The following is a 12,362-nucleotide window of genomic DNA, read 5'->3' on the forward strand; positions in this document are numbered from 1 at the left end:
CTAGAGACAGCAGGAGCAGTAGAGATACTCTCAATGATCGGCTATGAAAAGCCAACTGACATTTACTCCTGAGGTGCTGACTTGTTGCACCCTCGACAACTACTGTGATTATTATTATTTGACCATGCTGGTCATTTATGAACATTTGAACATCTTGGCCATGTTCTGTTATAATCTACACCCGGCACAGCCAGAAGAGGACTGGCCACCCCTCATAGCCTGGTTCCTCTCTAGGTTTCTTCCTAGGTTTTGGCCTTTCTTGGAAGTTTTTCCTAGCCACCGTGCTTCTACACCTGCATTGCTTCCTGTTTGGGGTTTTAGGCTGGGTTTCTGTACAGCACTTTGATATATCAGCTGATGTAAGAAGGCCTATATAAATAAATTTGATTAATACCAAATAATTGTATTTTATTTATTTAGTCCGGAGAAAGACTAGGGTCTCATTATCAAAGGTGCCCAAGCAGAGCAATACAACTATAAAATGATCACTCTAACAAAGATAAAATAAACAAGTTACAACTTTCAACATTATTTTTTATTTAACTAGGCAAGTCAGTAAAGAACATATTCTTATTTACAATGACAGCCTAGGAACAGTGGGTTAACTGCCTTGTTCAGGGATTCGTTCTAGCAACCTTTCGGTTACTGGCCCAACGCTCTAACCACTAGGCCACCTGCCACCCCAAATTACAACCACAACAATTTCTTAATTCAGTCAAAACATCTGCACCTCTCATTCAACACATCTAATTCTAGTGTTAAATTGCCCTGGCAGCAACAAGGAATCAAGATGCAAGGAGTTCTGCAGGCTTTTCTAAGATGAGTCGTCTTCCTCATGAAGGGGATGATGACGCAATCATTGAGAGACAGGGGGAATCTGGTCCTCAACTCGTGGCTCAGACACTTCTTTCAGGGTAAATGGGGTTAGCCTGCCGCGGAGCAGGTTAATTCTGAAGGATTCGTTGCCATATAAAAATGTATTAAAGGTAAACCACTGGTGTCACCAGCTATCCCGAGTTAAAGTCAGAGTTGACCAAAGTTAGCTCGCTATGACTATCTTGCGTACAACACTCGTCCTGAGTTGAGCCTTGGGTCTTTTGTAGGCCGCCCTGTGTCCAATAACAGATACAGAACACCTCACACACAAAATTGAAAAGTGTGAACCAACACACACAACACAAACTGTGGCTAACAAATCCTAAGCAACCTGCCATGTAGTGAGTACATGTTGTTTGAAGCACAGTTGACCAATGTAACTACAGTAATTTAGCAGTTGTCAAAGCTGCTGGAAAACCTTCCTAGTGCATATGTGAATTTCAGGATGTGATGCTCATTTGAATTTCTTAGCATTTTCAGCTTTTGACCAGTCAAATTTGTGATTTTATTTAAATAGGTTTATATTTTAAGATCACAATAGTAAATGATAATGGCAAAAATAAGTGTCTTCATTTAGGGAGAAGGTGGGGATACCAGGACAAAAATCACTATTAAGACATGATTCTTACAATCTGATTTGAAAAAATAGCACTGGCGTCATGCCTACATTGAAAAGACAATTATGGCAGAGACAAGAATGAAAATACATCTTCACATAGTTTTAATAGTGCAGCATAACATTGAAAAAGGACTTACGGAACAACAAAGACTAAGGAAAGATTCACCTTCACCCATTTTTTTTTTTTTTTTTTACATTGTTTTTGTGCATGATCCCAGGAATAAATAGAACATCGCTCAGACATGCACAAAAACGATATAACATTTAAAATGGGTGAATCTTTCCATTAAAAGAGCTTGTGATGATACAGTAAACTATGATAATCACACTTTTATAAATCAGTATACATCTTTTAAAAAGATTCATTAATAAAGGAAGGGACATTATCAAAACAAAATCTGATTGGACAAAGGAAAATAAAGTACCTGAGAAAAAAATAAAAAACCTTCATACGATATACGCACATTCCGTAAGCATCATTGAATTTTTTTTTGCATTTTTGAAAACGCACACATTTTAAAAACATGAGTTTTGAAAAAATTACAAACAATGCACTTATGTATCTGGCACCCTGCCCATCAATAAGAAACTCCATAAATGGATGATATGGGGCATATGATCATTTGTTTCATATCAACATTTTAGCTTACCAATTTTCATAGGATGTACAGTTTCAGAGTTCCTGTTTTTATTTTGCAAATATAAATAGACTACAGGAACCCCATGAATTAAACAACCAAATACATCTCACAGCTGACTTCCTTTGTGCATTAATCATAGCTGATGGTGATAAAAGCTATTCGCTAAGGTATCTCTTTTTTTGTTGACAATGTGAAAGTAAAAACTGTGAGTTAGACAAAGTTAAAGATGGCTCGAGGGGCTGAACTTTTTTACAGTTTACAGGGCAAGTAATTACTTCCTGCAGTTATCGCCAGTCATAAAATGTGTCCTATCCACACCGAGCACTGGGCAAACACTCCATAAAGTTCTGTACACAGGTTGACAGCTGATGGAAAAATATTGATAACATGCTCCTTGTCATGGTGTACATCAAGGGTTACAGAGGGAAAAAAAAATATATATATATATGATTTTCCTCATCAAATTAAACCAGCAGCAGAATAAGAGTGAGTGGGTGATTGATTTGCATTGTATGTGCTGATCAAACAAAATGTGTCTAAAATACAATTGTTGGACATACAAACATTATCATGGCATAAATTTTACTATTAACATAATTGTTGAAAGATAATCAAATCAGATCAAGTCTCCATTCATGGCTCCTAATGCCCACCGAGGAGTGGTAGAAATGATATAACAGATAATTATTAGGTAATGGTCTCTGTTAAGACTAAGGGAACTTAATTGGATGGTAAATAGTGCTTTTGTTAAACATACTGCAACATCTATTTACTTGGTCTGTCTTAAATCCATGCCACCTTTCTTAGTGTCATTACATAGTTAAGATTTACAAAAACAAGTGGAGTAAAACATCTGAGAACATCTAAGCTATTATTTGTAGAGAAGGGTCATTATGTGAAATACAAACTAAAGTAACAATTTATTTGCATTTCATGGCGTAGTACAGTATTTACACCTGTCTGGAGACGGCAACTGTTTTCAGTTGAAAAGGCAGCAGCATTATAACTTTTGTATTGCAGCTTAGTTTAGTTGAGGGGTTAGTCTTAGTTCACATTAAAACGCATACAAACGTCATCACAGATTTCCTTCATGATCCAGCATTGCCTGGCAGCCAGGGGCAGAGATGGAGGGATGTAGAGTATGGGGGAGAAATCAAAGGCGGTAGTCAACAGCTGTGCTCAGCTCTCTTCTAATCTCAAACTTCAGATACTGCTTGTTCACTGTGATTCTGAGCAGGCACTGCACAAATGGGCCTGTATTAAAAAAAGTGTTGATATAGTGCAGGTCCTCTGTGTCCATATAATCATAGTCATTATGATCTAAAAGGCTAAACAAATCCTATATCAATACTCCTACACTGAGACCATTTATGAGTATGGACAGATCTGTAAATCAGATTCGTAAATCACCTAAACAGCCTGATAATGAAGTACATGACCAACTTTTTCCACCCATACTATTTCTAGATTAACAGGTCTGAATTGTGCCTCCTCCAAACCCACACCTGTGAACAAGCAGTGAGGCTATAGAAAACCAACAAGAGGATACATCTACATTAGCCAATCAGAGCACTTTTCTCCTCGCAACAAAGACAATACCCTTTTATTGGTTCAAATCACTGCCACAAGAGAAGCAACCTTGCTTTTCTCCTTATGGCCTGACTGAAGCCTCTGTCCCATTATTTAAACTTGTACCATTTCAAGAGGCCACATGACAATTTGAGCCATTGATAAATGGCTGGCACTTTCAGTACCATAAAGTTTTTCTTTTTACACAACGAAATCCGACATAATAAAACACACACAATCTCAGTCGACGACGAGTTGCGTCAACGTTGTACAAAGGAAAAAAAGAGTTCATCTTGTAGAGATGGATCGGTCATCTCCACACTGCAGAGAATATATAGGTTGAATGAGAGGCACTGGGGGAAAGGTCTCTGTTTGGTCGTTTTGAGATTGTCACTTCACCTTCAGCGCACTGCTCTGCGCTGTATTCAACATCTGGTGAGAGAAAGACACAAATTTGAGGAGTACACCTAGTTCTCTATTGGAGGCCAATATAAACAGACTCACCAATGCACTGCACATTTTTCTGTAATGGACTTTTACTCTGTTATAAAATGGGCGAGATGAGAGACATGCATTTCATGTGCCTGTTGTTCACTCAAATGATCACATTTTTCATCTTGCCGGTGGTTGGGCTGTTTGATGCCCCAAGGAGGGTACAAATGGATGTACTCCTACATTTTGATCAAGTCATAATTTTTGCTATGGAAACCACTGACAGCCTTCAGCTGGTTTCTTTGATAAAAACCTAGCTACATCATCATCAGCATAAATCCAGCAGAATACTAGGAGGGTACTTAACAGACAAATCCTGGAACCTTAGAATAGGATAGGAATAAGTACTCAATATCCTTGGGTAGCTCTAATACAGCATTCACCAATGGCACATCTATGAGACACCATGTCTTCATTTACAATGTATCGAAAACCAATAACAGGGAAAACAAATTATATATATTTCTTTCATGGTAAAATCCAGATTCCTTGGAGTGGGTGGGCGATGGTCTAACCTAAAATATTTACATTATGAACATCCTCTACGTCATGTCCTACCTCTCTCACTCGACACTATGTATAAACATTTAATAAAGTAGGCCTAGATAAATGCATAACAGATGCTCAAAGACAAACAAGTTGTGATTATAAGAAGCGAGTTAATCCAGTGTTTTCCTGATGATGTGGCAAATAGCATTGGACAAAAATAGATAATGTTTGTGTCTCTTATGCAGCTATTCCTCAATACTGTAAATTGGCCATTCCCTGTATACTACTTGATTGGAAACACTAGTTTGTAACTAAGTAAAAAAAATGTAAAACATTCATTATTATTTCACAGGTAACCTCAGATTGTAACAGGACGTAAAAAAAACAGGAAGTTGGATGTCTCCTTACCTTGTGATTGGCTGGTGCATCACGAGCAGAAGCTTTCATTGTCATGGGAGACAGTGTGTAAGGGAATAAGGCTTTCACACTGTTCGCAGTCTTCTGGCAATCTGACGGAAGAGGATTATCATGATCAACATGATTATAATCACTATCTGAATGGGAACAACTAGCTTTCCGTTTAAAATTGAGGGCCATCACAATAATGCAAATAAATTAACGTCATAAAGGCAAACAAATTGAAATACAACGAACTCCACAACCCTAAAAGTAACCAACGCTATCCATTGTCCTTGATTCAATGTCAGGGAAGAGACTTTATAACAAAGATTTGGATAATATAAGAGTGATTCTGTGTGTGTGCGTACATGAATGTGCGTGTTTACAATTATTGTGAAAGTAAAACCTTGCAAAGCATCGGCCAAGTTAACAGCACAATACAAAGAGTAGCAAGTGGTTTCCCTAGTACCTTTGAATCCGGTGTTTCGAGCGGCATATGAAGGCAAACACTCTTCGTAGCGCCACCATAACAGGGTCCCAGTTGTTGTAGTGACATAACAGAGTGGCGATGAAGAAGGAGAGGAATACGGGAACCGCTCCAGCGAAAAACAGCCAGGAGAAACGCACCTGGGGACAGAAACATAGCAGTGCCGAATGTGATAGCTGCTTAAATAGCACATTTATAGATGGGAGGGCCAGCTGCCTAACAATGGGTCAGAAACATTATCCAATACTTGCAATGAACTTACGCTTTTAAGAATAGCTACACGTATAACAATCCCAACCATCTCAGGACTGATTCATAGAAGAGTAGTGCATTGTTTTGACATCTCAACTTTTTAAACAATTGCCACACAAAAATATATGCTAATTTGAAACTTAGCATATACAGACAAAGCTCTCTCATCACATCGCTAGATGATACCCTCTCACAAAACAGAATTACGCTATTAGACCAATGAACCATTTTTACACAACACCTTTGGTAGACCAGTCATGCTAAAGAGTGTGACGGCAACATGTGCGTCCGGCAATAATAGTGCCCCCTCTTACCTTCTGCATGCATATGTCTGCTATGATGGAGAGTGGGATAGTGAGGCTGAGGGCCAGTGTGCCTATTAGGGAGGAGGTGAGAAAGCAGCCCCTAAGGAAAGAAGTAACACACAACATTATAAAGAACACAAGCAATGCAATCAAATGCAAAATGATAGCCTTAAGCAATAAATGAAATGTTTATCACTCGGGCACAACTCTGCATATCATCCTATAGCAGGAGTCTTCAACCTTTTCTTGGCCAGGGACCCCTTCCCAGGCACACCGGCGAACAACACACATTAGCAAAAATAAAACATTCCGCGTCTTGTCTTATCAGGTGAAATGAACAGATTTGGTAGATAATTTTGACCTCCAGTCCCCACATTATAATCAAAAGAAGTGTAAACTCTAACAGCCTCTAACAGAAAGGTAACTCCAAACACATTTTCGCTAAGAGCAGCTGTTTAGCTGGTTAAACAAAGCCTATGTGAAATACTCTAGTGAGTGTAATAGGCTCCAAATGGGGGGCCCCAAGGGCTCTCTTGTGGGCAGCGACCCCCGGTTGAATACCCCTGCCCTATAGGCATAGGGCCGAATCTTAACTTGACATCTCTCCGGTTAACTCGAATCGTCGTGAAAATCTCCCATTGAAATCAATGCATGATTTACACGCAAGTCCAATTTACGCACACAAATATCAAGTTTGGATTAAAGAAACAGGTTTTTGAACAGTGTGTGTTTCCACACAGTGTGAATAGCAGAGCGGACAAGGTGTAGTACACATAATATGTGGCCGTTCAATCCATCCATCAACCGACACGCACCAGAGCCAGAGGAACTCGGAGAGCACGGTACCGATGAGGCCGTTGATGAGGATGTAGGTCCACACTAGCTTGCTGGGCAGCTCAAAGGCCTCGAAACCTGTGTAGTGAAGCACAAGGAACCCTGGCCACAGGAGGAGCAGGTTGAACAAACCCACAAACCCTAAGAGACACAGATAACAGAAAATAACAACTACATTACTACTTATGTTATTGACATTTAGCACTATTCGCAGGTAAAAATGTTACAAGTTCAAAATTACTAACATTCAATATTACAATTAGGGCTGTCAAAGGATTCTCTTAAAGTATCTAGTTAATCACATGCTTCTCTGTGCGATTAACTCCATCAATCTCTTTTTTTTTTATTGTTCAAATTTCACCCTAATTAAAGATGTTTCAATTTAAAAAAACATCACATTGAGTTGGAGGTACAACGCATTCGGAAAGAATTCAGACCCCTTGACTTTTTCCATACTTTGTTTGACTATTTAATAAAATGTTAGAATAACCTATCTACACACAATACCCCATAATGACAAAGCAAAAACAGTTTTTTGAAATTTTAGCAAATGTATAAAGTGCATCCTGTTTCCATTGATCATCCTTGATGTTTCTACAACTTGATTGGAGTCCACCTGTGGTAAATTCAATTGATTGGACACGATTTGGAAAGGCACACAACTGTCTATAAAAGGTCCCACAGTTGACAGTGCCTGTCACAGCATAAACCAAGCCATGAGGTTGAAGGAATTGTCCAGAGAACAAGACAGGATAGTGTCAAAGCACAGAACTGGGGAAGCGTACCAAAAATTCTGCAGCATTGAAGGACAGAGCTCCAGAGTTCCTCTGCTGAGATGGGAGAACCTTCCAGAAGGACAGACAACCATCTTTGCAGCACTCCATCAATCAGGACTTTATGGTAGAGTGGCCAGACGGTAGCCACTCCTCAGTAAAAGGCACGACAGGCCACTTGAAGTTTCCCAAAACACACCTAAAGGTCTCTCAGACCATGAGAAACAAGATTTTCTGGTCTGATGAAACCAAGATTAAACTCTTTGGCCTGAATGCCAAGCGTCATGTCTGGAGGAAACCTGGCACCATCCCCACGGTGAAGCATGAGTGGCAGCACCATGCTGTGGGAATGTTTTTCAGCGGCAGGGACAGTCAGGATCGAGGGAAAGATGAACGGAGCAAAGTACTGAGAGATACTTGATGAAAACCTGCTCCAGAGCTCTCAGAACCTCAAACTGGGGGCGAAGGTTCACCTTCCAACAGGACAACAACCCTAAGCACACAGCCAAGATAACGCAGGAGTGGCTTCAGGAAAAGTTTCTGAAGGTCCTTGAGTGGCCCAGCCAGAGATCGGACTTGAAACCGATCCAACATCTCTGGAGAGGCCTGAAAATAGCTGTGCAGCGACTCTCCCCATCCAACCTGACAGAGAATGAGAGAATCTGCAGAGAAGAATGGGAGAAACTCCCCAAACACACGCTGCCAAAGGTGCTTCAACAAAGTACTGAGTAAAGATTCTGAATACTTTTGTAAACGTGAAATCAGTTCTTTATTTTTAATACATTTGCAAAAAATTCTAAAAACCTGTTTTTGCTTTGTCATTATGGGGCATTGTGTGGAGATTGATAAAGGAGAAAAAAATGATTTAATCCATTCTACAATAAGGCTGCAACGTAACAAAATGTGAAAAAAGCATTAGGAACACCTGCTTTTTCCATGACAGACTGACCAGGTGAATCCAGGTGAAAGCTATGATCTCCTATTGATGTCACCTGTTAAATCCAGAAAAATCAGTGTAGATGAAGGGGAGGAGACAGGTTAAAGAAGGATTTTAAAGCTTTGAGACATGGATTGTGTACGTGTGCCATTCAGAGGGTGAATTGGCAAGACAAAATATTTATGTGCCTTTGAACAGGGTATGGTAGTAGGTGCTTGGCATACCGGTTTGAGTGTGTCAAGAACTGCAACACTGCTGGGTTATTCACGCTCAACAGTTTCCTGTGTATATCAAGAATGGTTGTTCTTTGGGTGGTGGACCAGTCAACTTGACACAACTGTGGGAAGCATTGGAGTCAACATGGGCCAGCATCCCTGTTGAACGCTTTCGACACCTTGTCCCCGACGAATTGAGGCTGTTCTGAGGGCAAGTGGGTGCAACTCAATATTAGAAAGGTGTTCATAATGTTTTGTACACTGCGTCTTTTGATTATAGGGGAAGAAAACACCAAGTAAACTCTATTCTAAGACAATAACAACAGATCAGGTCTAAGTTTATGTAAAATATCATACAACAATTAATAGATCTAGCCTACTTATCCATGTTCTTCAACATGCACTAGTCGCAAGATGATACTACTAGAACTGGTATAATTGGCTTAAATCCTTTGACATGAGAACTACAACAAAAAATGTAGCTAAATGGAATGGATGTCCTGTTCTGATTAAAATCATTGAGGGAAATTTAGAGTTGAAACAAGAGGCATTCAAATGAAGTTTTGCTGTTATCTAAAGAAATGCCTGGGAATGTGTTTATGGATGAACTTTCTGTACGTTTTCGTTCAAGATTGTTGCTCAAAGCTGCACTCATAGTGGATGTTTAAGGATCACAAGAGAGACTGACAGCTATACAGCAGCTGTTAGTTGCTGAGACCGAGCGCACATAGCAGAGATGGAAGAGGAAGAGAGATATTCCACTCATTACATTTCAGGTTACATTACAGTAAGTGAACTAAGCAGACCAGACCCAGCTGCTAATGCATTGGTGTCTTTCCTTATGTTGCCATGTGCATAATAGCAAAGTTAACCAGTATATTGGGATTGAGAACAATGAGGAGGAGGCAGAGCAGCACAGGTGAGGAAACAGCTCGACTTAGCCTATCTAAGAAAAAGTAGGAAAACCAAACTTAATTAGGTCTATAATCAATAGCCTAACTGGTAAATATGCCTGGCTTAATGATCATCCATATATATCTACAAAAATAAGACAGATTTTGCACCTGTTGCCCTTTTGAGTGTTTAATAGCCTACTGATTCCGAGAGCACCAGGTCTCATGCAACGGTAAAATGAATGATAAAGCAATTTCACAGATTTGGCTGTTTTTGCTCTTTGCTATGCTGTAATAAAGGCTTCATCATTTGTTTTCATTAGAACAGACTGGTAGTACTTATTTAGTGTTGTTTACAGTGTTCCAAATAGGCAATCTAACATCACCTGTTTGTCACACATAAAATGCACACAGCTCTCACTCCTATACCCTCCTTTTTCTTGATCTCCTTCTTATTGTTATTATTACAATTATTATTATGATCATCATTATAATAATAAGTAATGTCGTTGTCATTAGTAGGCTTTGTATAGTAGCCTTGTATAACCACCATTGAGCTGTAGGCCTAAGAGCGTGTCCTGTTCAGTCTTACTTACTTAGCCCAATATTTCAATACATAGGCTACTGTATCAACCAAATCATCAAATCAAATCGTATTGGTCACATACACACGGTTAGCAGATGTTAATGCGAGTGTAGTGAAACGTTGTGCATCTAGTTCCAACAGTGTTGTAATATCTAACAATTTCCCAACAACTACCTAATACACACAAATCTAGAAGGGGTGTATGAACATATAAATATATGGAAGAGCAATGGCCGAGCGGCATAGGCAAGGTTCAGTAGATTGTATAAAATACAGTATATACATATGATATGAATAATGTAAGATATGTAAAGTGGCATTATTTAAAGTGGCATTGTTTAAAGTGACTAGTGATCCATTTATTAAAGTGGCCAGTGATTGAGTCTCAATGTAGGCAGCAGCCTCTCTGAGTTAGTGATTACCGTTTAGCAGACTGATGGCCTTGAGATAGCTGTTTTTCAGTCTCTCGGTTCCAGCTTTGATGCACCCGTACTGACCTCGCCTTCTGGATGGTAGCGGGGTGAACAGTTAGGGGCTCGGGTGCTTGTTGTCCTTGATGATCTTTTTGGCCTTCCTGTGACATCGGGTGCTGTAGGTGTCATGGAGGGCAGGTAGTTTGCCCCCGGTGATGCGTTGTGCAGACCGCACCACCCTCTGGAGAGCTGATGCGCCTTCTTCACCACACTGTCTGTGTGAGTGGAGCATTTCAGTTTGTCTGTGATGTGTACGCCGGGGAACTTAAATCTTTCCACCTTCTCCACTGCTGTTCCTTCGATGTGGATAGGTGGGTGCTCCCTCTGCTGTTTCCTGAAGTCCATGATCATCTCCTTTGTTTTGAAGATGTTGAGTGAGAGGTTGTTTTCCTGACACCACACTCCGAGTGCCCTCACCTCCTCCCTGTATGCTGTCTCGTCATTGTTGGTAATCAAGCCCACTACTGTTGTGTCATCTGCAAACTTGATGATTGAGTTGGAGGCGTGCATGGCCACGCAGTCGTGGGTGAACAGGGAGTACAGGAGAGAGCTGAGCACGCACCCTTGTGGGGCCCCAGTGTTGAGGGTCAGCGAAGTGGAGATGTTGTTTCCTACCTTCAACACCTGGGACGATCCGTCAGAAAGTCCAGGACCCAATTGCACAGGGCGGGGTTGAGAGAGAGGGCCTCCAGATTGATGAGCTTGGAGGGTACTATGGTGCTGAATGCTGAGCTGTAGTCAATGAACAGCCTTCTTACGTAGGTATTCCTCTTGTCCAGATGGGATAGGGCAGTGTGCAGTGTGATGGCGATTGCATCGTCTGTGGACCTGTTGGGGCGGTACGCCAACTGAAGTGGGTCTAGGGAGGCCGGTAAGGTGGAGGAGATATGATCCTTGACTAGTCTCTCAAAGCACTTCATGATGACAGAAGTGAGTGCTACGGGTGGTAGTCATTTAGTTCAGTTATCTTTGCCTTCTTGGGTACAGGAACAAGGGTGGCCATCTTGAAGCATATGGGGGCAGCAGACTGGGATAGGGAGCCATTGAATATGTCCGTAAACACACCAGCCAGCTGGTCTGCACATGCTCTGAGGACGCGGCTAGGGCTGCCGTCTGGGCCAGCAGCCTTGCGAGGGTTAAAATGTTTACATGTTTTACTCACGTCGGCCACGGAGGAGGGGCGCAGTCCTTGTTTGTGGGCCACTGTATTATGTGGGCACTGTATTATCCTCAGAGAGGGCAAAGAAGGTGTTTAGGTTGTCTGGAAGCATGACGTTGGTATCCGTGACGTGGCTGGTTTTCTTTGTGTAGTCCGTTATTTCCTGTAGACCCTGCCACATACGTCTCGTGTCTGAGTCATTGAATTACGACTCCACTTTGTTCCTGCACCGGCATTTCGCTTGTCTGATTGCCTTGCGGAGGGAATAACAACACTGTTTATATTCAGCCATATTTCCAGACCTCTTTCCATGGTTAAATGCGGTGGTTCGCGCTTTCAGTTTTGCGTGAATGCTGCCATCCT

General features: G+C 41.0%; 1 protein-coding gene across 5 annotated transcripts in view; it reads right to left on the minus strand.

Moving 5' to 3' along the window:
• Positions 1-1,574: 1,574 nt before the first annotated feature.
• LOC106581698 (solute carrier family 35 member F5) overlaps positions 1,575-12,362 on the minus strand; it is a 35,406-nt gene continuing 24,618 nt past the window's right edge. For 4 of the 5 annotated variants that reach the window (XM_014163940.2, XM_014163939.2, XM_014163937.2 and 1 more), the window contains 5 exons: positions 6,945-7,104; positions 6,139-6,229; positions 5,555-5,712; positions 5,095-5,195; positions 1,575-4,137 (listed from right to left, as the gene is read on the minus strand). In XM_014163940.2, coding sequence (XP_014019415.1) covers positions 5,114-5,195; positions 5,555-5,712; positions 6,139-6,229; positions 6,945-7,104 — 491 coding nt within the window. In that variant the 3' untranslated portion in view covers positions 1,575-4,137; positions 5,095-5,113. Of the gene's footprint in view, positions 4,138-5,094; positions 5,196-5,554; positions 5,713-6,138; positions 6,230-6,944; positions 7,105-12,362 lie in introns of those variants that run through there. The other variant, XR_006761166.1, reaches the window with a different exon arrangement.

Source organism: Salmo salar, chromosome ssa21 (assembly GCF_905237065.1).
Source record: "Salmo salar chromosome ssa21, Ssal_v3.1, whole genome shotgun sequence".
NCBI lineage: Eukaryota > Metazoa > Chordata > Actinopteri > Salmoniformes > Salmonidae > Salmo > Salmo salar.